Raw genomic sequence first — 27483 nt, forward strand, 5'->3', positions numbered from 1 at the left:
ACCGCCGCTGCAAGTTGCTTATCACCAGGGTCAGCCGATGCGAGTAGGCTATTAGGCCTATACATCTGGTTATCGATTTCCCCCTTTATCAGTCGCCTATTGATAAGAGAACTACGTTCATATAAATGTTCAATGGCTGACATTGTTCTACGGCAGTGAAATCTGCATTCAGGCTTCACGAGCGCACTGCATTCCCATCGTTTCTTCTTCTTTTCCACCAAGAGAGCCAAAGCCGTGATGATACTGACATTGTGGAGGCACGTTCTGTTTGCGTTTCTCTCCGTGCTTTTTCTCTGCAGGCCGCAATCTCTCTGATTAGTTGGATGGCATTATCCCCTGTCCGCTCGCAGCGATAGGACCCGCAGATTCCGCTGCTCACCTGTATATCGCTGCACTGGGACCAACCTGCAGCAGGTGGGTCTCAGATATCCGCCGTCAAACAGTGGAGTGTTTGTCGAGGGCATTGATTTGTGCACGGTCAATTCTGTTCAATTATTGTCGCACAGAGGGGCAGAGAATACAGACACGAATAGAAACTAAGGTGACAACTTCTCAGTTTTGTGTAATCAGTGAAACCAATGGCTTAGGTGCAGCAGGGTCACGTGGTGGAGGTGACACACCTGCGCAGGGCCTATAGCGGCGACAGATGCACGAGCAGCACAGGTAGAGCAGAGCACAAGGTTCCACGCAGCGAAGGCAATAGGGCGCATGTACATGTGTGCACACACACCCGTTGGATAGCCCTGGCCCTCGGCAGTCATGAATCGAGAAGAGCACTACTATTCCCCCTCGCAGCTGTTCAAAGACCCCTGCCCCTACCAGAGACCCCACAGCGAGGACTTCAGCCACAGCCCTCCGCCCTGCCTCTACATGGGCCGGCAGGCTCAGTCCGTCTATTCCTCGCCTTCCATCGGAGGGCTAGACCAGGCAAGTCTCCCTGATATTGCTCCGTACAGTATGCCCATGCGAGAGGACCCAGGTGTGCAGCAGCTCCACCACCCCCAGGCGCCCCAGCAGACTCTCCAACCGGGGGCTTACGGAGACCAGGGGGAGCTGGCTCTGTGTGCGGATAGGAACAGATACCACCTGCCTTTCCCCTGGATGAAAAGCACCAAGTCTCACGTACAAACCTGGAAGGGACAGTGGGCAGGTAACTCACTGCAGTCACCTTGACAATTTTCGCATAGTTCTCGTTGCTGTAGGGCTGCAAAGAAAGGAATTCATCTAGGCCTCTCAAGGAATCTACCCACACATTTATAGGAATTTTGCAGACCGTTCTTTTACAGTAGGCCTATCTAAATATATTCGTTTGAACACACCTTTATACTGTAGAAATAGCCTACAAGTGGATAATGTATTTGATTAAAATACAATATTTCAACATAAGTATTTATGTAATAGTTAATTGAACATTCAGGAGTTTTCTTTTGCCAATAGCCATGGAGGGAATGTTATTTGACCATAGGGAATTCAGCAGAAAAAAACTGAACATTGAGTGTAATTCCAAAGCTATTTAACTCACACAATAAACTGCGGTGTGGAGCCTGAGTTGCTGCTGCTTTATGTGTAGGCTAATGCCACTGCTGTGAATGTAGGCCTAGAAAAGGATCAGACGTTAATCGTGATAAATGTTCATGAACTTTGAATAGACCGAGTCTTTTGTGCACTTATAAGAACTTAAATTACATCATGATGTCTACAATATATGTCGTGGGTGGGTGCCAGTTTACCTTGTCAATCAATCTGTAAAGGACCTAGGTTCCCTCATACAAGCCAAACTGTTTTGTATGCCTCTGAAGGTGTGCCTCCTGTCTCAAGTACCAAGTTGAGATTTACTTCAAATATGTGAAAATTTCCGTTGTGACAATTTCTTTGTTAATGATTTCCTAATGGCAGTTATTATCCATACAGGCCTTCATGAAAAATGCTGCGTAGAATATATTACAGTCTTACAATAACCTAAATTATGTCAATATTTTTTAGATATATCAAATATATTAAAGGGTATATCATTAAGGTGGAGTCTTTAGGAATCGTAGCAAAATAACGAGTCAACTCTTCCTCCTAAAAGTATTTTCTGTTGTGGCCATTTTAAGTCAACTTGGTTCAGCGGGTAAATGGGAACGCGATTGAGCCTTTTTTTCTCTAACCTAAAATATCTGAATACGTTTTCAAACCACTTACACAATTAAACGAAATATAAAGTAATTTACGTTACTCAGTGCCTGACTTGGGCAGGAGTTCACCGGAGCTGAGTACCAGCACCTAAAATATTCTACTGCTTGATCTCCTGTTATATAGAATATTAACTCGGAAGTATTGTGGAGCTCCTGCACCTTAATATAAACAGTACCAGAACCCAAAATGAGTACCGGAACCTATTCCAGTCCAAGTCAGGCACTGATGTTACTTAAATAAATTGATGGTAACAAGATGTGGAAAGTTAGAGCAGAGCACAAGGTTCTTCTCAATTATTGCGTAGGCCTATAGACAATTATTCTCTCAACTCAATCTTCCTCAAAAAGAATAACAAAAATATTGTTTGTAATTAATAGGACAATTAGGATACAAATGTGTTAAATATGACTTAATTAGGCTATATGTGCTTTTATTGTTTATTCCCGTGGCTTTAGAAAATTGTGTAACTTTACAAACGATACACTTTTTGGCAAATCCTTTCGATAAAAGTTTATTTCAGTAAAAATATTTTCCTCAATGGACAAACGCAACCAGGGCAAGAATAAGCTTGCTCTAAAACGAATAACAGTTCAACTATTGAATAGAACAGATTTGAAATGCTTATTTATTTTGAAGTCAACGACCACCTTCACCAATAAAAAAGTTTAACATTTGAGCTACTAATTTCATAATTCAAAACACAAATGAATTGTAGTGGTGATACAGGAAAATCTATGGCTGTTCTTTTATCATGTGGGCCTACCTTCATTTTTGATAAAAGTAATTACATTAAATTAACGGACGAGTTGATCCAGGCTTTGTGTTTTATTGAACAGTTCAAGTTAGTGAAACTTTTCAGGTGAAATTACTATAGAATAATAGCCTATCATGTGAAAATAAATTAGATTATAAACCACAAGATGTTCAACTATTGTACAATTTTGTCAACTAACAATACCCACAGTAATAGAAATGTTACTGTTCTTTTTTTTCCTAACAATTTTCTCTCCAATTGATTGACCCATTTGTGAGTCTTTGTTATAGAATATGCAGTAATGTGAAATTCAGTGTGCTGTGACCCAGGCAGAATTGTTCTGCACAGAATACATGATACCTCACATAGTCATTTTCCATAGTCAGTATACAGTATCTGTTGCTATAGTTGCATTGACAGCTGTGAGAGTTTACCTGTCTTCTGATGTAGCCTACTGTATGTGTTTAAGTTATCATCAGTTACCCAACTGTCTATACAGTAGATGTTGTGCATTCTTGGGTGGTCAGTGAGTGAGCTGAGTTCAGTCAGTGTGCTGTGTGTGTTTCAACTAGAACCAATGGGTTACAACCCACTGGTGGGTCATTGCCAATTTCATCTAGATTGTGCATTTGGGACTTTAACTGTGGCAGGATACAATGTTAAGTTAAAAACTCCCAAACCCTTTCCATCTCTCCCCTCCCGCTCTTTCATTGCCTCTCACTCTGTCTCTATCTTCCCCTCCCCTCCGTCGCCATCCTCCCCCAGGCCACTACATGGAGGCAGAGGAGAACAAGCGGACCAGGACGGCCTACACGCGAGCCCAGCTCCTGGAGCTGGAGAAGGAGTTCCTGTTCAACAAGTACATCAGCAGGCCGCGGCGTGTCGAGCTGGCCCTCACCCTCAGCCTCACAGAGAGACACATCAAGATCTGGTTCCAGAACCGACGGATGAAGTGGAAGAAGGAGGAGGACAAGAAGAGAGTGAGGGGGGTCGACCCCGAGCAGGACTCGTCCATTACGTCAGGGGACCTGAAGGATGAGGCTGGGCTGGGGGTTGGGGGTGGGCTGGGGGTTGGGGGGGCTGGGCTGGGGGTCGGAGGTGCTGGGATGGGGGTTGGGGGGCTGGGCTGGGGGTTGGGGGGGCTGGGCTGGGGGTCGGAGGTGCTGGGATGGGGGTCGGGGGGGCAGGGTTGGGGGTGGAGGTCGCGGTGGCAGGGACTCCCACACCGGCACCTCTCACCACTACCACCACACCCCCCTCACCCCTACACTCCCACTCCCTGTCAGGTTCTAGAGACTCGGCCTAGCCGGGCTGATATGGGTGAAAATTGGGCAGACACATGGAGAAAAGGAAGGCACTTTTCAAACAGACTCTGCTGGCATCATTCATGTACGTTGTCGGCCGTGAAAGATTGAAGAGATGTGAAAGGAGAGGACTGCAGGGGCATTGTCTGTGATGTCATCATTCTGCGACTGAACTGACCTCATGTTGGTGTTGAGGACCTGAGGGGCATGCATTGATGATGACACTTTGCATTGGACATACATATAGACCCATTTTATACTATTTCTCTGATCTCTGGGCAGTAGCACCAGCAGCTTGGAGAGACCGTGGTGATACAGACCACACAACTCTGGTGAGAGCTACTTTTAAAGCAAGCTTAGTGCTTTAAAACCAGTGCACTTCAGATTTCAAACTTTTCTCTGAACATTTTGGCAGTATAATGTATGCAGTTTACACACAGTACATGGTTCTGTTGTCAATATTAACAATACTGATGCATTTTCTGATTAATTCTTATATGACAAAAACGAGTCACTCACACCAGTTATATAGCCTTTACATGTACCTTATGTTATCATATCGTTGATGTCTAAATGATAGGCACTGTGAAGAATGTACTATACTTTGAAATCTTTATTAAGCTATCATCTGAGACTTATCAAATTAAAGTTAATATTTGAAATCAGAATAAAATCAATGAAACATCTGCAGTTATTTAATAACTTTTGCTCAATTTTGGCACTTGGTACAATTAAGCACATTTAGGCACAGTTACTCCTTTACGCACAACAATGACGCAGCCGTTATGATGCGCTGTTCAAACACATACAACTCAGCAGGTAGACCACACGAAACTGTATGTCATCCCGTCAGTCAGTTAGAGCTTGTTGGACGTCTCCGGTACCACGAGCCCCTGCAGACGGAGGTGACAGATCTTCTTCACTTCATCGATGGCGCACGCCCTCTCTATGGTGCGCTCGTTCCGGAGCCGCTCCTCGAGCTGCCGCAGGATGGTCGCTTTGTTGTTCATCCGCGCGCAGATCACGAAGGGGAAACCGAAGTGATCCTTGTATTCCGTATTCAGCCGGGCCATGCGAGAGACCTCGGCCGTGGTCAGTGTGTCCAAACCGGCCTGGACCTGTTCCTCTCGCGACTCCCGGGTCAGAGTCCCACTCTGGAGGTCTCTACCCGTGAGGTCGGGGTGAACTCTGAGGATTCCCTCTTTACCTGTGGATAGTAGAGTTTAGATAGTCGTCCGATGCTGGAAAAACTAGCATCTCAAATTCAATATTCATTGATTAATAGAATAGCGTGTAGTAAAATATATTTCACACCCACGTTCAAAAGCCTTATAGTTTAACAATCTCTCACCAGCTGAATGTAAAAATTAAAAATATCATATTACATTTTAAAGAAAGAACAAAAAACGACATATAGGTTATCCATTCATCCTTGGCTATACCTGATTCGGAGAGGGCATCGATGAAGTCGTTTATACTGGCCTCCAGGTCAGCAAGGCTCGAGAAGGGACGGCGGGACCATACTGCGGCCGTTATGAGTGGACATTTCTCCACCACGTTACCAAAAACATCCACAAAGTCCTCGTAAGGAAGATAATTCACTGATCCGATGTCCATATTAAACTCTACTGTCTCGTCTGCACAGACTTATTAGCAGCGGCCCCAAAACTGACCTTCGGACAGGTCAACAGAAAAGCCCAGCATGCCAATACTGTAGGGTTATTGAACTCCGGGACAACAAGGCGCTATGACCCATCATGCATTTTTATGCCCAGATTTGAAGTCTTACTATTTTATAATGCAACCTGAACCTTGGCTTGTTTGTTATATTTCAAAAGGTTTGAATTGAGATAGTGGTCTTTCACAGCTTTTCATTTGATGCGAGCCAGGTGAATGACACTATCGCGTCCCAGGACACCGGAAAGGCAGGCGTAGCTCTTGCGACTAATGTAGCTCTGGCGCCACCGATCGTGCAATTGCTCCCCACCCCCTATAAATATAAAACACTACCGTTCAATCCCAATGTCACTCATCAGACCTATTATAAAATCCACAAAAACAGTGATCATTTCAAATACTTTATTTCAAATATTTGAATAATTTCCAGAACTCAGATGGACAAACATAACGGAAACTAAAATCATTGTTATTAATTTAAAAAAATTACTTCACACAGAAAAGACAGAATAATCCAGCTGTCAAAATGATTGAAATATCTCTTCTCCAAAAGCAGTAATACCATGATTAAAAGGGAATTAGTTGCACAGTGTATAATATGTTCACAAAAACAGGTGTTAAATTGACATCCATTACTATGTTACAATGTTAAATATTACTTCATCAATTCCTACAGTGACAGAGCTGCCGCTGATACAAAAACATAGTTTTATTTGACATTCATTGTTAAACATATTTGGATAAAGCAAGTGCATTTGAAATCCACAGCATTATACAAATATACACTACCAGGATATAATAGGAGAAATCCTTATGGCATAGAAGAATTAGAAAGATAGGCCACTGCTCTCACTGACATGGTTTCAGAGGTTTGTCATCATCAGTCTCCATGGCAACCATGTCAGACAGTGTTGTGGTTGTTGTTGTTGGGGCCTCTCCAGTGGAGTGGGTCTTGCAGTATTGGTTCTGTGACTGTGCTTGAAGACCCTTTTCTTTGGCCAAGGCTGAGAGATCAGATTTCACGGGTGCATTCTGGTATAACGCATGATTGCAGCTCTGGTCCAGGATGTTATGGTAGAGCTAGAAGAGAAATCACAAGAAATCATGATTTGAATGGAATGACGTGCATTAAGGATTGTCTAGATTGAGGCTTGTTGTGTTGTTTGAGCCTCACCTTCTCCTCCATGTCGGCCAGTTGGTCATCCATGAAGGCCACCAGCTTGGAGAAGTGAGGGCGGTCCCGAGGCTCCAAGGCCCAGCACTTACACATGATGGAATACCTGCAGGAGGGAGGAAGGGAGGGGTGATGAAACCTCTTTTACAGTTCCTATATTTGATTCTAATCAAATGTGTATGATGTAATGTTCTAGATGTAGGTGCTGAGCGGTTCTGGATACGGACACAGATTCACTGGCGTAGTACGGCTGCTCCATCTTAAAACCTCTCTCTATCATCACATAGAAGTTGTTGTCCACCTTTATCCCTGGGTAGGGGGTCACACCTGAGAGAGAGAGAGCAAATCACTTAATACAGTGCCTTCAGAAAGTATTCCTACCCCTTGACTTATTCCACATTTTGTTGTGTTACACCCTGAATGCAAACTTGATTAAATCAACAAAACATTCTCACCTATCTACACACAATACCAATGATAAAGTGAAAACATGTTTAGACATTTTAGCAAACGTATTGAAAATGAAATACAGAAATATCTAATTTACAGAAGTATTCACACCCCTGAGTCAATACTTTGTAGAAGCACCTTTGGCAGCGATTACAGAGATTAACATGATGCAGCCACCACCATGCCTGAAAATATGAAGAGTGGTACTCAGTGATGTGTTGTGTTGGATTTGCCCCAAACATAACACTTTGTATTCAGGACATAAAGTTAATTTCTTTGCCACATTTTTTGCAGTTTTACTTTAGTGTCTTATTGCAAACAGAATTCATGTTTCAGAATATTTGTAATCTGTACAGGCTTCCTTCTTTTCACTCTGTCATTTAGGTGTCACGCTGGTATAAAGGATTTTAGAGACAGGTGCAGGAATACACAATTGGGGTTTTTAATTCACCCAAAACAAACACGTATACAAAAACACTGGGCTGTACCCAAACAAAGAGTGAGGGTAAACCTCGTTCACCGACACGGGACGATACCCATAACACACAATATATACAGAACGCAGCTTAACAGCTGCACCAACGCATAGATACTCACACCACCAACGGACATGGGAACAATCACCGATAAAGACCGAGGGAAGACTGGCCACGTATATAACATACTAGGAAGGACACCTGTATCTTTGTAATGACTGGGTGTATTTACACCATCCAAAGTGGAATTAATACATTTACTATGCTCAAATGGACATTCAATGTCTGCTTTCATTTTATTTTTACCCATCTACCAATAGATACCCTTCTTTATCAGCTGTTAGAAAATCTCAACGTAATCCATTTGAAATTCAGGCTGTTACACAACAAAATGTAAAAAAAGTCAAGGGGAGTGAATACTTTCTGAAGGCACTGTATCAGAAAGATGCAGGGAACACATGAAGTTTTATTTGTCACATGTACAAGTACAGTAATATATTTAACTTGCAAGCCTTTCCCAACAGTGCAGTATTAAATAAATATCAAAATAGTATAACAAAAAAACAAGAAAGAAAGAGAAAAACAGCAGAATGTAAGCTACAGGGTCAGTGCCAGTACCAAATTCACACATTGTGTGTGTGTGTGTAGTTCGTACCCACTGGGACAGACGTCAATCCAACATCTATTCCACGTTGTTTCAACGTCATTTCATTTAGTTGAAATGACGTAGAAACAACATTGATTCAACCAGTGTGTGTCCAGTGGATATTCTTATTTTGTTTGTGAACAAAAGTACGCTTTTTGAACCCTCCCACCCCAACCCCATCCCACACATACACTGACACCCTACAGTACAATCAAAAGTAAGAGTAGGTATGTTTATGTGGCTACCCAGAGAGAAGACCTCCCACAGCAGGATACCGTAGGCCCAGACATCGCTCTGCATGGTGTACATCCCCTTGAAGATACTCTCTGGAGCCATCCACTTCACTGGCAGACGCACCTGCAACACAACACACACACACATCAGTCACACACACTGACACTGGATTCTGAGAACACAGTTGTCACTGACACAACAGAGAATTTGTAGAATACAGACAAACACTCTGTTTCCACTATATAGCACAGCCACAAAGTCAAAATTGGCTATTGTAAAAAAAGCTGTATTATTTCGTTAGCTTTTTAGTCTTCCTTTAAGGTTAGAGTTAGGCACAAGGTTAGCAATGCGGTTAAATTTATGTTTAAAATCACATATTAAGAAGATAAATAGCAGAAATAGGCAGGGTTTATGTGGTAACTAGTAGTGCTTGACTGGAATAGGTTCCGGTACTCATTATGGGTTCTGGTACTGTTTATATTAAGGTGCAGGAGCTCCACAATACTGTTGAGCTAATATTCTATAAGAGGAACAGGAGCTCAAGCAGTAGAACATTGAAGGTGACGGTACTCAGCTCCGGTGAGCTCCTGCCCAAGTCAAGCACTGCTAAATAGTGACAACCGAAACACTCCCTCCTGTGTATAGTCCTTACATTTCCTTTCACTACGTAGTTGGAGTCGTTGTCGATATCCCGGGCCAGTCCAAAGTCCCCGATCTTTACTAGTCCACCCTGAGTCACCAACACGTTCCTGGCTGCAAGGTCCCGATGGATACACTAGAGACAGATACACACACCCAGGACACAGAGAGGGTGTGATGATGTAGGGTACAGGCCAGGGAGTATTAAGATTTATTGCATTGAGCGCAGCCTTGTATAATTCTGAGGGGACATGGTGAAGTGAATATGGTGCCATGTGTAGTGTGTAGTTTGCAGTGGGCAGTGTTGTTGCTCCACGTACGTGTTTGGAGGACAGGAAGTCCATGCCCTTGGCCACCTGATAGGAGAAGCTGAGCAGGTCGTCGTAGGTCAGCGCCTCCTCCTCCTCCTCCTCCTCCTGCAGCTCATTTAACTCCTCATAGATCCCTGGACCTGATGATCAACAGTGATCAACAGGGATCAGCTGGGATAAGCTAGGATCAGCTGGGATCAGCTGGGATCAACAGGGATCAACAGGGATCAGCTGGGATCATCTGGGATCAACAGGGATCAGCTGGGATCAACAGTGATCAACAGGGATCAGCTGGGATAAGCTAGGATCAGCTGGGATCAGCTGGGATCAACAGGGATCAGCTGGGATCAACAGGGATCAGCTGGGATCAACAGGGATCAGCTGGATCAACAGTGATCAACAGGGATCAGCTGGGATAAGCTAGGATCAGCTGGGATCAGCTGGGATCAACAGGGATCAACAGTGATCAACAGGGATCAGCTGGGATCAACAGGGATCAACAGGGATCAGCTGGGATCAACAGAATCCACTGGACAGCAGTGGAGAGATCCTACAGATATTTTAAGTAAGTAAGCAAGCCTATTTCTTAATTTGTGTGTGTGTGTGTGTGTGTGAGTGTGTGTGTGTGTGTGAGTGTGTGTGTGTGTGTGTGTGTGTGTGTGTGTGTGTGTGTGTGTGTGTGTGTGTGTGTGTGTGTGTGTGTGTGTGTGTGTGTGTGTGTGTGTGTGTGTGTGTGTGTGTTTGTGTATGTGGGAACGTGTGTGTCTACCCCACACTGACCATCAGAGCTGTTGATGGGAGAAGAGTTGAGGCTGATCAGGGCGATGCTCTCTTGCCCTCTAGTGGTGGTGGGGGACATGGGGATGTACATGCTGTCCACTGGTCTCTGGAACTCACTAAGAAGAACACAGACCAACATTAGCACATTAACCCTCACAATCATACCCCTACTTCACCATGAGAGTAGCCTACAATCCCATTTCTGAATTAAACTAAACCTTGACACCCATACATTAACCCCAACCTGGAGCTCCTCTTGGGCAGGTTGTGGTAAAGGCTGCTGAAACGGTCCCTGGTGAAGGCGTCGGTCAGAGACTTGTGGTAGAGCTCTCTGTTGTTCTTCAGGTAGTTCAGCAGGTCCCCGTTACGGCAGTACTGGAAGATCAGGTACGTGGGCCCTGTCAGAGTCACAGAGTCACACACAGTCACAGAGCCACACAGAGTCACACACAGTCACAGAGTCACACACAGTCACAGAGCCACACACATTCACACACAGTCACAGAGTCACACACAGTCACAGAGTCACACACAGTCACAGAGTCACACACAGTCACAGAGCCACACAGAGTCACACATAGTCACAGAGTCACACACAGTCACAGAGCCACACAGAGTCACACACAGTCACAGAGTCACACACAGTCACAGAGCCACACACAGTCACACACAGTCACAGAGTCACACACAGTCACAGAGCCACACACAGTCACACACAGTCACAGAGTCACACACAGTCACAGAGCCACACAGAGTCACACACAGTCACAGAGTCACACACAGTCACAGAGCCACACACAGTCACACACAGTCACAGAGTCACACACAGTCACAGAGCCACACAGAGTCACACACAGTCACAGAGTCACACACAGTCACAGAGCCACACAGAGTCACACAGTCACAGAGTCACACACAGTCACAGAGCCACACAGAGTCACAGAGCCACACACAGTCACACACAGTCACAGAGCCACACACAGTCACAGAGCCACACACAGTCACTCACAATCACAGAGCCACACACAGTCACAGAGTCACACACACAGTCACAGAGCCACACACAGTCACAGAGCCACACACAGTCACAGAGTCACACACACAGTCACAGAGCCACACACAGTCACAGAGCCACACACAGTCACACACAGTCACAGAGTCACACACAGTCACAGAGCCACACAGAGTCACACACAGTCACAGAGTCACACACAGTCACAGAGCCACACACAGTCACAGAGCCACACACAGTCATACACAGTCACAGAGTCACACACAGTCACAGAGCCACACAGAGTCACACACAGTCACAGAGTTACACACAGTCACCGAGCCACACAGAGTCACACACAGTCACAGAGCCACACAGAGTCACACACAGTTACAGAGTCACACACAGTCACAGAGCCACACAGAGTCACACACAGTCACAGAGTCACACACAGTCACAGAGCCACACAGTGTCACAGAGCCACACACAGTCACAGAGCCACACACAGTCACTCACAATCACAGAGCCACACACAGTCACAGAGTCACACACACAGTCACAGAGCCACACACAGTCACAGAGCCACACACAGTCACAGAGTCACACACACAGTCACAGAGCCACACACAGTCACAGAGTCACACACAGTCACAGAGCCACACACAGTCACACACAGTCACAGAGCCACACAGAGTCACACACAGTCACAGTCACACACAGTCACAGAGCCACACAGAGTCACACACAGTTACAGAGTCACACACAGTCACAGAGTCACACACAGTCACAGAGCCACACAGAGTCACACACAGTCACAGAGTCACACACAGTCACAGAGCCACACAGAGTCACAGAGCCACACACAGTCACACACAGTCACAGAGCCACACACAGTCACAGAGCCACACACAGTCACTCACAATCACAGAGCCACACACAGTCACAGAGTCACACACACAGTCACAGAGCCACACACAGTCACAGAGCCACACACAGTCACAGAGTCACACACACAGTCACAGAGCCACACACAGTCACAGAGCCACACACAGTCACACACAGTCACAGAGTCACACACAGTCACAGAGCCACACAGAGTCACACACAGTCACAGAGTCACACACAGTCACAGAGCCACACACAGTCACAGAGCCACACACAGTCATACACAGTCACAGAGTCACACACAGTCACAGAGCCACACAGAGTCACACACAGTCACAGAGTCACACACAGTCACCGAGCCACACAGAGTCACACACAGTCACAGAGCCACACAGAGTCACACACAGTTACAGAGTCACACACAGTCACAGAGCCACACAGAGTCACACACAGTCACAGAGTCACACACAGTCACAGAGCCACACAGTGTCACAGAGCCACACACAGTCACAGAGCCACACACAGTCACTCACAATCACAGAGCCACACACAGTCACAGAGTCACACACACAGTCACAGAGCCACACACAGTCACAGAGCCACACACAGTCACAGAGTCACACACACAGTCACAGAGCCACACACAGTCACAGAGCCACACACAGTCACACACAGTCACAGAGCCACACAGAGTCACACACAGTCGCAGTCACACACAGTCACAGAGCCACACAGAGTCACAGAGCCACACACAGTCACACACAGTCACAGAGCCACACACAGTCACAGAGCCACACACAGTCACAGAGCCACACACAGTCACTCACAATCACAGAGCCACACATAGTCACAGAGTCACACACACAGTCACAGAGCCACACACAGTCACAGAGCCACACACAGTCACAGAGTCACACACACAGTCACAGAGCCACACACAGTCACAGAGCCACACACACAGTCACAGAGCCACACACAGTCACAGAGTCACACACACAGTCACAGAGCCACACACAGTCACAGAGTCACACACACAGTCACAGAGCCACACACAGTCACAGAGCCACACACAGTCACACACAGTCACAGAGTCACACACAGTCACAGAGCCACACAGAGTCACACACAGTCACAGAGTCACACACAGTCACAGATCCACACACAGTCACAGACAGTCACAGATCCATACACAGTCACAGAGCCACACAGAGTCACAGAGCCACACACAGTCACACACAGTCACAGATCCATACACAGTCACAGATCCACACACAGTCACAGAGCCACACACAGTCACAGAGCCACACACAGTCACACACAGTCACAGAGTCACACAGTCACACAGCCAATCACAGAGCCTGTGATTGGCTGTCGTACCTGAGCCAGTGCACGCTCCCAGCAGGTTGACGATGTTGGCATGCTGTCCGATGTGAGTCAGCATCTTCAGCTCTGACATCAGAGCCTCCTTCTCTACTGTCTCATGCTTCTCTGCATGGGCAAACGTTACCACTCAACAATGACCTAAGAGACTTCACTGGTGCAGGGTACAATAGTATGACAAAAGTGTCTTCAGCAAACACCAACACTTAGCCAGCAGGGTAAAACATCCCACAGGTAAAACCCGGTACCTTTCAGCATCTTGACAGCCACCTGCAGGGAGACCCCTGGCTTGCTGATGCCGTAGGCTGTAGCCTGAAGCACCATGCCAAAGGCCCCAGAGCCCAGCTCCTTCCCTGGGGAGAAAGACCACAACAACACAGGGTTGGTAGGAATACTATTGGTGAGGCTGGCTGTACTGGAGACTAGAGATTCCCAAGTAAATGGGTCAGGCTAAGTCATTCCACTGGTACATCTCTCCCAGTCTTACCCAGCTCCAGGTTCTCTCTGGGGAACTCCCATTTCTGGTCGTACTGGAAGTCTTTGAAGTTGATGTAGATGTAGTCGTTGTCATTAGGCCCTACCATCTGGATCATCTGCAGCTGGCTCTGGTACTGGGGTTTCTACACAGGAAATATCAGGAAGGTGTGAGACGAAGAGGGGGCATTTGTGTGTGTGTGTGTGTTTATGTGTGTGAGTACCTTCTTCCTGATGAAGTAGAGCAGCACCAGGCTGACCAGCATCAAAGCCAGGAACAGGATCAGACTGGCCCCTTTCAGGAGGACTTGAGAGGACGCTGATGGAACAGATAGAACTAATAGGAAGAGGACAGTACAGCCAGCCTCACCAATATTGTTCCCACCAACCCTGTGTTGCTGTGGTCTAAGGTACACAATAGTAAATGTTGATAGACAGAAGGTGCTCTTTGGTAAAAGGGGTAAATTGGTCATCAAAAAGAAAGGAGGACCAAGGCACTCTTCATATAATGAATTAAAATGCCTTTATTTGTATTGCATGTTCAATAGAAACAAAGTCTTAAAAATCATACAAATAAAGGCATTTTAATGAATGATATGAAGAGTGCCTTGGTCCTCCTTTCTTTTAGATATAACTAATGTCTGACTATAGCTATGACAATACTGTTAACCAATTCTGTTGCACACTGGGACAACCGTTATAAACATATTTAAAGTTGTCAATTATTTTCTGAGGACACATTTTTCCTGACCGACCACTTACGTTGTATGTTGAACAGTGTCTCACTGCAGTGTGACTGTGAGTGGACAGAGTTTGTGATGCAGCACTTGACAAAGTCCCCCAGCTCGGTACTGTCCCGGGAGCTGAGGACCCTCTTATGGCAGAACTGGTCTGAGTCAGAGAGCTTCAGGGGTGGGGCAGGGATCTCCTTCCAGGCTGCAGACTCTGACTGACAGCTGGAAAAGAGCACAGGTTAACACACACTGGTTAACAGACATAGGTTAACACACACAGGTTAACACACACAGGTTAACACACACAGGTTAACACACATAGGTTAACACACACAGGTTAACACACACAGGTTGACACACACAGGTTAACACACACAGGTTGACAGACACAGGTTAACAGACACAGGTTAACACACACAGGTTAACACACACAGGTTAACACACACAGGTTAACAGACACAGGTTGACAGACACAGGTTAACAGACACAGGTTAACACACACAGGTTAACACACACAGGTTAACAGACACAGGTTAACAGACACAAGTTAACAGACTCAGGTTCACAAACACAGGTTGAAAGACACAGGTTAACAGACACAGGTTAACAGACACAGGATAACAGACACAGGTTAACACACACAGGTTGACAGACACAGGTTAACACACACAGGTTAACACACACAGGTTAACAGACACAGGTTAACAGACTCAGGTTCACAAACACAGGTTAACACACACAGGTTGACAGACACAGGTTAACAGACACAGGTTAACAGACACAGGTTAACACACACAGGTTAACACACACAGGTTAACACACACAGGTTAACAGACACAGGTTGACAGACACAGGTTAACAGACACAGGTTAACACACACAGGTTAACACACACAGGTTAACAGACACAGGTTAACAGACACAAGTTAACAGACTCAGGTTCACAAACACAGGTTGAAAGACACAGGTTAACAGACACAGGTTAACAGACACAGGATAACAGACACAGGTTAACACACACAGGTTGACAGACACAGGTTAACACACACAGGTTAACACACACAGGTTAACAGACACAGGTTAACAGACACAAGTTAACAGACTCAGGTTCACAAACACAGGTTAACACACACAGGTTGACAGACACAGGTTAACAGACACAGGTTAACAGACACAGGTTAACACACACAGGTTAACACACACAGGTTAACACACACAGGTTAACAGACACAGGTTGACAGACACAGGTTAACAGACACAGGTTAACACACACAGGTTAACAGACACAGGTTAACAGACACAAGTTAACAGACTCAGGTTCACAAACACAGGTTAACACACACAGGTTGACAGACACAGGTTAACAGACACAGGTTAAAGATGGATTCTGCAGTAGGGGGAAACAGGCCGTTGTTATTCCGAAGCAGAGGTGGGGAGCGTTGAGTATCAGGGTAAAAACATGTGATTGAATCAGCAGGCAGTTAAGTGGGGTTGCAGGAACACGTATGCTCTTTTACACAACCGTGTAGTTTAACAGCAAGGATAAACTGATATCATGATATGTCTTGCTCCTATCAATATCATTTGATATCGTTATCATATCAAATGATCGATATTGGTGCCTACCACTACAGTGCTGAATCCTAACATTAGAAACGGACCTAGATCTAATACCTGTCATTGGTCAAAGAGCAGGAGCTCCAGGTGAGGTTGAAGGGGAGGGGGGTGTTGGTCTCACAGGTGATAATGTTTCCATTCTGTAAGAGACTGGGGGTGGACGTACCTGAGAGACAGAGGACAAGGACAGGTGTCTTACTGAGGAGTCATGCACACAATCACACATCTTATCTATCTGGGCAATCAGCTGTCACGCACCTGCCACACACAGAGAGAGGGTCTTTGTGAGGTTCAGCTCCCCAGCCTCCAGGTGTAACTGGTACTCTCCTGGCTCGGTGTTACACAACTCCAGAGTCCTGGGGAGAAAGGGAGAGATGATGAAACCACAGGGAATCATATATAGTATCAAACTACTGTACATCAACATAACTAACTACATCTGAAGGTCTCTACCTGTTCTTCCAGAGCCGTGTGGGCTCAGGGCACTGGGTCTGTCTGTTGTCCGGGCCCAGCCAATGGCAGCGTAGGAGAGGGTGTGAGGAGACCAGGGCCCGCAGACAGAACCCTGGCCTCTCCTGGGCTGAGATGGTACTGCTCTCATTCAGCTGGTCGATGGAAATGAAGCCCTTCTCTGAGGACACACAACACAGGAAATCACATGTAGATCACGTTTTGGGCAAAAACATGCAGGTAGGTAGTGATAAAGAGAGAATCAGGACAGATAACAAGAATTTGTCTGAGAGATTAGTAAAGATCCAGTACAGATAGACATTTAAAAGGGAATGTTTGACTGAAAACAAAGGTAACGAGGAGGATTCAGTGTTGTAGCCTATAAACTGACCCAGGACCTGGACATGGGTGGATTTGACCTTGTTCTTGTTGCTCCGGCATGTATAGATTCCACTGTGGTTCACTGTCACCGACTCAATGAACAGGTAGGTCATATATATTTCTTTATATCTGACTTGATATATGAAGACCTGGAGGAAAATATGGTATGCTGCATTACATCTGCATTACATGAATACAGTGAGAAAGTCATGATGGGAAAGGTGGAAGGGTTTTCAGCAGAGTGAAGAGAAGGTTGATAAAACGTGAAAAAAAGATTGTCAGATTGATAATGCCTACTTGTCCCTGGTTGTCAGTCAGCCACTGTGTGGGGCTGTTCTCTTTCTGCCGACAGCTGAGCAGCAGGGGCTGCCCAGGACTCACAGTGATCTCTGGAGCTTCATCATCCTCATCACTGACACGGTCCAGATCTGAGGCACACACAGAAAAACACATATGGTCATGCTCACTGTATAGTGTACTGTAAATGTAATATTGTAATTTGATGACTTTTGTTCAGCGGTTACCTTACCGTAATCATATATTTGAGAACATGCCTCTCCTTGAGAATTGCTAGCACAGCACATAACTGTTGTCCTGTAGTAATTGTTACTTTTCTCTTTGTTGTTAGCCCTCTCTTTGATCGTAGAGGGAATGTCTGTCCCATTATTACCTTTTCTGTTGGAACGGAGGAGAAATTAAACTATTGTACGGCTGCTATTGATGACTGAGATTGAAATCATGTATAGCCATTGCTTTATAAAACTTTAAAGCAATACCCTGAAAACAATTATTTTGGATTCTATACATTTTCATTGAAGTTTGGTGAGACCGTACCCAGTCTTGTCAAGGTTGTTGAACCATTTGATCTTGGGCTTAGGGTTTCCCTCTGAAGAACACTGATAGTCTGGTAAGAAGCCTCTTTTCCCAGGGATAAATTTCAGCTGTGGTTTTGTGGGAAGTCCTAGATAGGTGAGATTGAGCCGTAGCTATGAATTTTGCATCAAACATAATTTCAATGTGGTTCAGAATCAAGATGGTGCGATAGATTCAACTCTGATACAAGACATGAATGTTGTGTAGATCTGAATATGATTTCAAATGATTGTGTGGTTACGAACACAACTTTTGATAATCATTTTGTAGCAATGGAGAAGATGCTGTGAATATGGTTTCGGGTAGTCTGAGGAGGTTTGAGGTCCAAAAGAGCAAGAGTATTGGGTCATGTGGCTGTCACTCACTCAGCGGAGGTATGACCAGTAGAGAGAGGGTCAGAGAGGAGTTGATCCCGCCTCTCTCACAGCTGAATGTGTACTCTCCAGAATCACTCACATGTGTCTGTAGTATGGTCATGGAATAGCCCCTTCTGTTGGCAGGCCAAACAACTACAGATGAAGACAGCAGGGAGGCAAAAGTACACCCCTATGGATGCAATAATAATACAATAACACAGTGGCTTTGAGGCGCCAGGTAAAACAACAAACACACACACACCTTTTGGGGTCAGCTCCATGGCTCCAGCTGCAGACAGGGTCTCCTGGGAGGCTCTGCATGGTGATCAGGAGCCTCTGTCCAGCAGGGACCTCTAGTCTGGCAGGACCAGAAGCATTCAGATGGGCTTCAGACAGAGTACACAACCCTCCCTGGAACACAGAACAACATGTCACCATGTCAGGGAGAGAGAGTCAGAGAGGAAGACCAGCTCGAAAATGATGTGGCTTTTGAAAATGAATAGTGATCACTATTCAGAATATTCATTAAGTAATTCCGTCACAAATGTCAGATAATCACCAAACTTTGTACCAGAAGCCCTACCAGAATGTCAATTGTACATTTAGTTGAATTTCTATTGAAATAGCAGTTCAGATTTTTCTCTTTGACTTGGTCACATTTAAAGGATTGTATCTATATGCATGTGTTATGACAACTTTTTACACTGTGTATTACAGGAACAGTGCCTTCGGAAAGTATTCACACCCCTTGACTTTTTCCACATTTTGTTGTGTTACAATCTGAATTTTAAATGGATTCAACTGAGATTTTGGCTCACTGGCCTACACACAATACCCCATAATGTCAAAGTGGAATTATGTTTATATAATGTTTTTACAAATTGATTAAAAATTACAACTGAAATCCCTTGATTCAATAAGTATTCAACCCCTTTATTACGGCAAGCCTAAATAAGTTCAGGAGTAAAACATTGCTTAATTTCACCATGAATGGTGACTTTAAAACAGTTACTGAGTTTAATGTCTGTGATAGAAGAAAACTGAGGATGGATTAACAACATTGTAGTTACTCCTTTTGGGCTCCCGACTGGCACAGTGGTCTAAGGCACTGCATCTCAGTGCAAGATGCGTCACTACAGTCCCTGGTTCAATTCCAGACTGTATCACATCAGGCCGTGATTGGGAGTCCCAAAGGGTGGCGCACAATTGGCACAGCGTCGTCAGGGTTTGGCCGGGGTAGGCCGTCATTGTAAATAAGAATTTGTCCTTAACTGACTTACCTAGTTAAATAAAGGATCAATAAATAATACTACACAATACTAACCTAAATGACAGAGTGAAAAGAAGGAAGCCTGTACAGAATTAAATTATTCCAAAACATGCATCCTGTTTGCAATAACGCACTAAAGTAAAATAGCAAAAAATGTGGTAAAGAAATTAACTTTATGTCTTGAATAAAAAGCATTACTTAATTTTTATGAATTAACAGATGATCGTATCCAGAGCAACTTACAGAAGCAATTAGGGTTAAGTGCCTTGCTTAAGGGCACATCAATTAAAAAAAATACCTAGTCAGCTTGGGGATTCAAACCAGCGACCTATTGGTTACAACGCTCGTAACGCTCGTAATCACTTGGCTACATGCTGCCCTTATGTTTGGGTCAAATCCAACACAACACATCACTGTGTACTACTCTTCATGTTTTCAAGCATGGTGGTGGCTGCATCATGTTATGGGTATACTTGTCATCAGCAAGGACTAGGGAGTTTATATATATATAAATATATATAAACAGAACAGGCAAAGTCCTATAGGAAAATCTGGTTTGGTCTGCTTTCCAGCAAACATTGGGAGACAAATTCACCTATCAGCAGGACAATAACCTAAAACACAAGGCCAAATATACACTGGAGTTGCTTACCAAGATGTCACTGAATGTTCCAAAATGTGGAATAAGTCAAGGGGTATGAATACTTTCTGAAGGCACTGTAGGCTAGTAGGTGTGGCGCTATATCACCACTACTACCTATGAGTTTCTACCTTCCTCTCTTATGCATTTTTATTATTTTGACCTTGTTGAGGTCAGAGTCTTCTTTTCAGAGTTATGTTAATAAGGCAGCAGAATTTCATTTTTATTATCCTCTAAAAAATTCACAAGATTCTTCAAGAACAAAATACAACAGACCTACAAAATGATCAGAGCAATTCTGCATCCGTCTGCAATGCAATGTGAAATGGCATTATGCTACACAGCCTATAGGCCTGCCATCAGAAAAATACAGAAGATAGAGGTATACTGTTTGGGAGGTTGATCTCAAAAGGGCATTGTAAATGTACAGTGACTCAAAATACTGTAATTATAATACAGCTGTGTTACAGTAATGATTACAGTAATAATACAGTAATAAATCTGTATACAGTAATAATACTGTAAATCATATTACAGCATCCCTGCTCTATTGCAAAATTACAGTATTAAGCTGGCAACTTTACTGCCAGTACAATGCTATACATTTCAAGGGAAAAGTTTAGTGTGGGAATTCCGGAAGCACATTCCAGCCACCCACATTTCTTTCATAAAATGTTGATACTATCTCAACATTTTTAGATACGTTAGGAAACATTTTGAGATACTATCAACAACCAAAAAATGTATAGTAGATCATATATATATATATGTTGTTTCGTCATTTATGGCATTGTGTGGTGATTTCCATCTGTCCACTTTGCAGAGATCAGCACAGCTGGGCCGCCGGGAAACGTGTGGTGAGCTGGCATTTGCCCCAGCTCTTTTGATTTGGTTTAATACAAAATATTGACACAAAAGCATTGAAAGGAGGGACAAAGTCCTGCTGTTTAGACTGATTTTGCCTCATGATTTGTCAACTCGTGCACAATTAATCTGTGCTTCAATCTGGTCAACTGTAGCCTACTGATAACAACCACAGCTGCAGGAAGCCTAGAGAAGCCTATGCACTCTAAACCCATCTGGGCCAGGGGAAACGAAACGGTAACATCATGTATTTACAGCCTAAGCTATGTCTTTATAGCCTAAAATAGGCCACCCCCAAATTGAACATTAATATTTATAATATTGGCACTGTGATGGTTCAAGGTTCGGAGGCCATTACTTCGACCAAATGAGAAGGAGCTACATGAGCTAAGGCAGGAACTTCTCAGCTACTACCATCCACTCTACAAAGACTCCCATAAAAAACACAGGACCAAACCAACAGCTGAATCAGAACCACCCACCAACCAACCCAACCAACCAATGCACCAACCCAGCTGACCCCCTCCATCCCCATCTCACAGCCTGTAATTACTCACATCCCTCCTGCCATCCTCCATAGACCTAACGAGAAACCAGACATTATATTAGTGATAGACACCAATGTAAAGTTTATATCAGAGAACAAACTTTTCCCAAATAAAAAAGTGGAAAAGTTATAGTGCCCCACGACAGAGGGAGCTATGGAGCTCTTGACTGTGGCCCAGCTTGGCTCCCCCAGTCATATCATCATTCACCTTGGGATCAATGACCTGCGTGCCCAACAAGAGAGGGTGGCCACATCACTAAGGGGAGTGATGGAGAGGACCTCCACCATCTTCCCTGTTGCAAAGATGGTAATATCTAACCTGCTCCAGAGGAGAGATTTTCATCCTGCCACCATCCAGAGGGTAAATGCCAGCCTCTCTCGGGGCTGTGTGCTATGGCCCATCGTACACCTGGCCCACCATCCCACCCTCAGCCTGGACTGTCTTTACGACAATGTAGACCTGTACAAAGAGACAGTCCCCACCTTCGTTAAAGGATGTTGCTCCGGGTGGCCAGTCCACCTCACCTGACAGGAGCAGCAGACCAGTCATCAACTCCCCGAGACAAATCAGACGCTCCTTTAGAACTACGTCCGGTGGAGCCTCACAGAGCCTGGAGAACAGCCTGCAACCCTGCCCCCACACCACCCTCCACCACTTCTCTACCAGGAGCTGCATGCAGATACACTGAGCTATGCCACACTGCCTCCCACACCTACCTCTTCAATTTCCCCTAGATGTGTCCATAAACCAGAATACACATTTATTTGTTGCTGGGATTTACCTCCCCCCTGCTGCCATGGCGAATGCTATTAGTGCTATATCTGAGTGTTTAACACCTTTTTTGTCCTCGGAGTTGGTCATTTTAAGGGATTTCAATCTGGATTGGCTTTCCTCGGCCTCAGATCAATTTAAAAGTATATGCATAGACTTTAATCTGACTCAACTGATCTCAAAACCCACACAGCTAAATGTGAAAAGCCCTATTTATTCCTCTGGCAGATAAAGATGCCTCTTTTAAACTATTTAGAGTCAAAGATAGAGCTAACCCTTGGTTTTCTTCTGAGCTATCTGAGCTCATTCAGATGAGAAATCAGGCCTGGGCCAAAGCAAGAAAAACTGACTCTGTAGTGGACTGGCAATCTTTCAGACAATTGAGAAACAGATGTACTATCTCCATTCAGAAAGCTACATCAAGCTGATTTTAAAACTCTGTCTCTGCTGGTGATCCTTCAACATTTTGGAAAACAGCAAATGCACTTAAGCGTAGAAATTGCTCTTCCTCCCTGCATAAGCAAGTTCTGTTTGACTCTGGCATCATAACTGAGAAGAATGGGATAAGTGATACTTTTAATTATAATTTTTACCTCGGCAAGCTTTTTATTTGAGAGAAATGGTGGTTTAATTGACCCTGGTCTTCCCTCCGCCAGCCTCTAGCTGACCCGACGGTTAACCCCTCAACTTCTAGTGAATCTTTGTTTTCATGTTAACAATTTACTATCTGTGATGTGCTAGATGCCTTGCTTAAGATTGATCTAAAAAAAAATTCGCTGGGGCTGATATGCTTGATCCATTTTTGCTGCAGCTCTCTGCCCCTCTGATTGCTGAATCATTAACCCATATTTTTACCTAATGATTAAATCTGCTACTATCCCCAAGGTTTGGAAGGCAGCCCATGTACTCCCCCTTCACAAAGACCCTTGTGACCTAAATAATGACTGCCCTATTTCTAAACTTTCTTGCCTAGCTAAAATATTATAATCGTTGACAAATTCTCAGCTCAGATCGTTCTTATCTTTGAAATGTATTCTAAATGTACACCAGTCGGGTTTTAGACCAGGTCATAGCACTATCTCTGATGCATCCCTAGTTATAAATGATGTGGTAAACTGTATGGATAAAAGGCAACATTGTGCTGCCCTCTTCATTGACCTGTCAAAGGCTTTCCTTAATTAGCCTAGACCAGGCTGCATATAACTGGTTTAAAAATGACTTGACAGATAGAACTCAATGTGTTCCTACTGATGGTATTAAATCAGGTTTCCTGGATATTACGAAAGGTGTTCTGCAGGGGTTGATTCTGGGTCCTGTACTTTTTACTGTTTACATTAACAATGTTGACTGGTTTGAAAAAAATGGTCACCTGCAGTACTTGTACGCTGATGATACTGTTGTGTACGCTATCTGCATTCATTGTATTACACAAACCTTTATTGACCTGAATTTAGTATTGAATGCATATAGAGACTACTGAGTTAGGTTAATACGTTTTTCTGCACCTTATTTGTGGAACAATCTTAAATTTGATGTTTTGTTGCCTCTAGGGCAATTCAGAATGCTGATTGAGGGCCTTATTACTAATGAATGTGCTTGTTTTTTATGACCATGTTTTTCTTTCTGCTTGCATTTTGTATTTATATTTTAATATGTGTATTTTATGTAATTCTGGAATTCATGGCTACTAATAATAATGAATGGATGTAATGGGCTTCCATTATTCCATTATTATTAAACAGGAACCGAACGGAGGACACAGGTCTTTACTGTCCGTGACATACACTTGAGTGTACAAAACATTAGGAACACCATCCTAATATTGAGTTGCACCCCGTTTTATCCTCAGAACAGCCTCATTTCGTCAGGGTTGGACTCTACGAGGTGTCGAAAGCGTTCCACAGGGATGCTGGCCCATGTTGACTCCAATGCGTCTCACAGTTGTGTCAAGTTGGCTGGATGTCCTTTGGGTGGTGGACCATTCTTGATACACACAGGAAACTGTTCAGCTTGAAAAACTCAGCAGCTTTGCAGTTCTGGATATCATAAGGTGAATGCACCAATTTGTAAGTCGCTCTGGATAAGAGCGTCTGCTAAATGACGTAAATGTAAATGTGAATGTTGACACACTCAAACCCGTGCCCCGGGCATCTATTACCATACCCCGTTCAAAAGCACTTAAATATTTTGTCTTGCCCATTCACCCCATGAATGACACTCATACACAACCCATATCTTAACTGTCTCAAGGCTTAAAAATCCTTATTTAACCTGTCTCCTCCCCTTCATCTACACCGATTGAAGTGGATTTAACAAGTGACATCAATAAGGGATCATAGCTTTCACCTGGATTCACCTGGTCAGTCTATGTCATGGAAAGAGCAGGTGTTCCTAATGTTTTGTACACTCAGTGTACACTCCCGCAACAGTCACCGGCTGCAGTACGCCCACTCTTCTTTCTCGTCCCTGGCTAATTTTCTTGAACAAACTGTTTGAAAACCTGGATGAGGCCAAAACCTGATGTGCCGTGCCATAGGTTTATAGTGGGTGACCTGTCAATTTGGTCAATTATAATCCCACGGATGAAAAATTTTAAATAAAGGTGAAATAAATAAAATAAAGTTTAGGCACCTACCTCCAGGCTGGTGATACAGTGCGCTCGAGGTGAGTCTCCCTGAAGCTGCGACGCGTCTCCATCACAGCGGGAGAACAGCAGCAGGAGCGCAGCTGGAGAGAGAACAAGATCAGCGAAACGCAAGAGTTTATAATAGCTAATCAACACGAAGAATCATCAACTTGTTGTAATGTTTTTCTTTCAGATAAAGACAAAAAATACAACTTTTGATGCATAAAAAAAATAAATGATGCGCAGCAGTTGGGTGATAGGTCTATTGTGGAAATTGCGACTATGGGGAAGTATACAATTCAGCATATAGTGTTGTGCGACATTGATTATAAAACGTATTTTGAGAATATATAGGCTAGGATTGTTATTTTAGGGTTATCGAATAAAACAGTCTTTGGACATAAGGCAAAAAATGTAAATAACGTGATTAGAGATAATAATATTCAATTGATTATTTTTGCAATAAAAAACGTTGTTGGTTATTTTAATAACTCACCGATGAGAACTCTGCTATTTCCCTTCACTGGCATTGGTGTTCAACTTGTGTCTCTTTTTTTCACAATGAGAAGCTCTCGAGAGTGATGCCACAAGAAGGTATCTTTTATGTGTGACGTTTGATCTGTGGTTATTTTTCAGAGACTTATTTGGTACTTGAAGGTTCATGACGTTATCACAGTAACTTTGAATGTCAGGCCACGAAAATGGCGATGGTTGGCTTTAAAAAATATATATACACTACATGACCAAAGGTATGTGGACACATCTCATTCCAAAATCCTGGGTATTAATATGGAGTTGGTCCCCCTTTTCTGCTAAAACAGCCTCCACTCTTCTGGGAAGGCTTTTTACTAGATGTTCGAACATTTCTGCAAGGACTTGCTTCCATTCAGCCATAAAAGCATTAGTGAGGTCGGGCACGGATGTTGGGTGATTAGGCCTGGCTTACAGTCGCAACTTGGTAGTGAGTGTTGCAACCGAGGACAGACAATTTTTACGCGCTACGTGCTTCAGTGCTCTGCAGTCCTGTTCTATGAGCTTGTGTGGCCTACCACTTCAGGGCTGAGCCATTGTTGCTCCTAGACATTTCCACTTCCTAATAACAACACTTATATGTTGGAAAGGTTGCATTCTATGACGATGCCAAGTTGAACGTCTCTGAGGTCTTCAAGTAAGGCCATTCTACTGCCAGTGTTTGTCTATGGAGATTGCATGGCTGTGTGCTGTCAGCAACTGGTGTCAGCAACTGGTGTGGCTGAAATAGCCGAATCCACTCATTTGAAAGGGGTGTCCACATACTTTTGTATATTTAGTGTATATTGTCACACACCAGATAGGTGCAGTGAAATGTGTAGTTTTACAGGGTAGTAGTACGGCGACAAATTAGGGTTAAGTGGATCCAAACTGGATCAAATTAGGTGAAGTGCATATCGACAGACTTTTCACCTTGTCAGCTCAGGTATTCAAACCAGCAACCTTTCGGTTTCTGGCCCAACGCTGGGCTCCAGAGTGGCACAGCGGTCTAAGGCACTGCATCTCAGTGCTAGAGGCATCACTACAGACCATGGTTTGATTCCAGGCTGTATCACCACCGGCCGTGATTGGGAGTCCCATAGGGCGGCGCACAATTGGCCCAGTGTCGTCCGGGTTAGGGTTTGGCAGGGGTAGGCCATCACTATGAATAAGAATAGGTTCTTAACTGACTTGCCTAGTTAAATAAAGAATGTATTAAATGAACGCTCTAACTGCTAGACTACCTACTATAACCTGGTGATGAACTAGAGCACCTAATGTAATAACCACTTCCTTAATGGCAATAATTTACATTTTATTCATTTAGCAGATGTTCTTATCCAGAGCGATTTACAGTAGCGAATGCATACATTTCATAAAACATTTTTTTTCTTCCCCATACTGGTCACCCGTGGGAATTGAACCCACAACCCTGGTGTTGCAAACACCATGCTCTACCAACAGAGCCACACAGGACCGTGTACCAACCTA

The 27483-nt window shown here is 44.2% G+C and overlaps 3 protein-coding genes across 6 annotated transcripts; 1 reads left to right on the forward strand and 2 right to left on the reverse strand.

The window, feature by feature from the left end:
* Positions 1-4238, forward strand: pdx1 (pancreatic and duodenal homeobox 1). Its single transcript, XM_045701940.1, has 3 exons — positions 1-1150; positions 3698-4120; positions 4219-4238. Exons 1-3 carry the CDS (start codon positions 760-762, stop codon positions 4236-4238), a joined length of 834 nt encoding a protein of 277 aa, XP_045557896.1. The 5' UTR covers positions 1-759.
* A 596-nt stretch (positions 4239-4834) lies between these two features.
* On the reverse strand, positions 4835-5961 carry urad (ureidoimidazoline (2-oxo-4-hydroxy-4-carboxy-5-) decarboxylase). Its single transcript, XM_014159452.2, has 2 exons — positions 5679-5961; positions 4835-5443 (listed from the first exon to the last, which is right to left on the reverse strand). The coding sequence occupies exons 1-2, from the start codon at positions 5851-5853 to the stop codon at positions 5094-5096; spliced, it is 525 nt and encodes a 174-aa protein (XP_014014927.1). The 5' UTR covers positions 5854-5961; the 3' UTR covers positions 4835-5093.
* Positions 5962-6301: 340 nt separating this feature from the next.
* flt3 (fms related receptor tyrosine kinase 3) lies at positions 6302-26165 on the reverse strand. Of its 4 annotated transcripts, none has more exons than XM_014159450.2 (24): positions 25979-26165; positions 25492-25583; positions 19026-19174; positions 18773-18897; positions 18369-18495; positions 18064-18209; positions 17832-17962; positions 17545-17683; positions 17157-17334; positions 16962-17059; positions 16761-16869; positions 15116-15309; positions 14578-14672; positions 14367-14499; positions 14128-14232; positions 13877-13987; positions 10868-11021; positions 10624-10739; positions 9853-9983; positions 9546-9668; positions 8905-9016; positions 7315-7414; positions 7088-7193; positions 6302-6993 (listed from the first exon to the last, which is right to left on the reverse strand). In XM_014159450.2, the coding sequence occupies exons 1-24, from the start codon at positions 26010-26012 to the stop codon at positions 6763-6765; spliced, it is 3039 nt and encodes a 1012-aa protein (XP_014014925.1). In that variant the 5' UTR covers positions 26013-26165; the 3' UTR covers positions 6302-6762. The 4 variants fall into 4 exon arrangements, 2 of the variants coding, with proteins under 2 accessions (XP_014014925.1, XP_045558637.1); XM_045702681.1 differs by having other exon boundaries at positions 10856-11021; XR_006760790.1 differs by lacking the exon at positions 9853-9983 and having other exon boundaries at positions 6758-6993.
* Between the last annotated feature and the right edge of the window lie 1318 nt (positions 26166-27483).

Source organism: Salmo salar, chromosome ssa19 (assembly GCF_905237065.1).
Source record: "Salmo salar chromosome ssa19, Ssal_v3.1, whole genome shotgun sequence".
NCBI classification, from domain to species: Eukaryota; Metazoa; Chordata; class Actinopteri; order Salmoniformes; family Salmonidae; genus Salmo; species Salmo salar.

What these genes read in the sequence shown, in the direction of transcription:
- pdx1 (XM_045701940.1), top strand. Translation starts at nt 760, where the DNA reads ATGAATCGAGAAGAGCACTACTATTCCCCCTCGCAGCTGTTCAAAGAC. An exon ending in CTGGAAGGGACAGTGGGCAG is followed by an intron (nt 1,151 to 3,697) that starts GTAACTCACTGC and finishes ATCCTCCCCCAG; the next exon opens with GCCACTACATGGAGGCAGAG. An exon ending in ATGGGGGTCGGGGGGGCAGG is followed by an intron (nt 4,121 to 4,218) that starts GTTGGGGGTGGA and finishes ACTCCCTGTCAG; the next exon opens with GTTCTAGAGACTCGGCCTAG.
- flt3 (XM_045702681.1), bottom strand. Translation starts at nt 26,012, where the DNA reads ATGCCAGTGAAGGGAAATAGCAGAGTTCTCATCG. An exon ending in ACTGTATCACCAGCCTGGAG is followed by an intron (nt 19,175 to 25,491) that starts GTAGGTGCCTAA and finishes TCTGTGTTCCAG; the next exon opens with GGAGGGTTGTGTACTCTGTC. An exon ending in GACACTGTTCAACATACAAC is followed by an intron (nt 14,673 to 15,115) that starts GTAAGTGGTCGG and finishes CTGTTCCATCAG; the next exon opens with CGTCCTCTCAAGTCCTCCTG.
- urad (XM_014159452.2), bottom strand. Translation starts at nt 5,853, where the DNA reads ATGGACATCGGATCAGTGAATTATCTTCCTTACGAGGACTTTGTGGAT. An exon ending in CGATGCCCTCTCCGAATCAG is followed by an intron (nt 5,444 to 5,678) that starts GTATAGCCAAGG and finishes TACTATCCACAG; the next exon opens with GTAAAGAGGGAATCCTCAGA.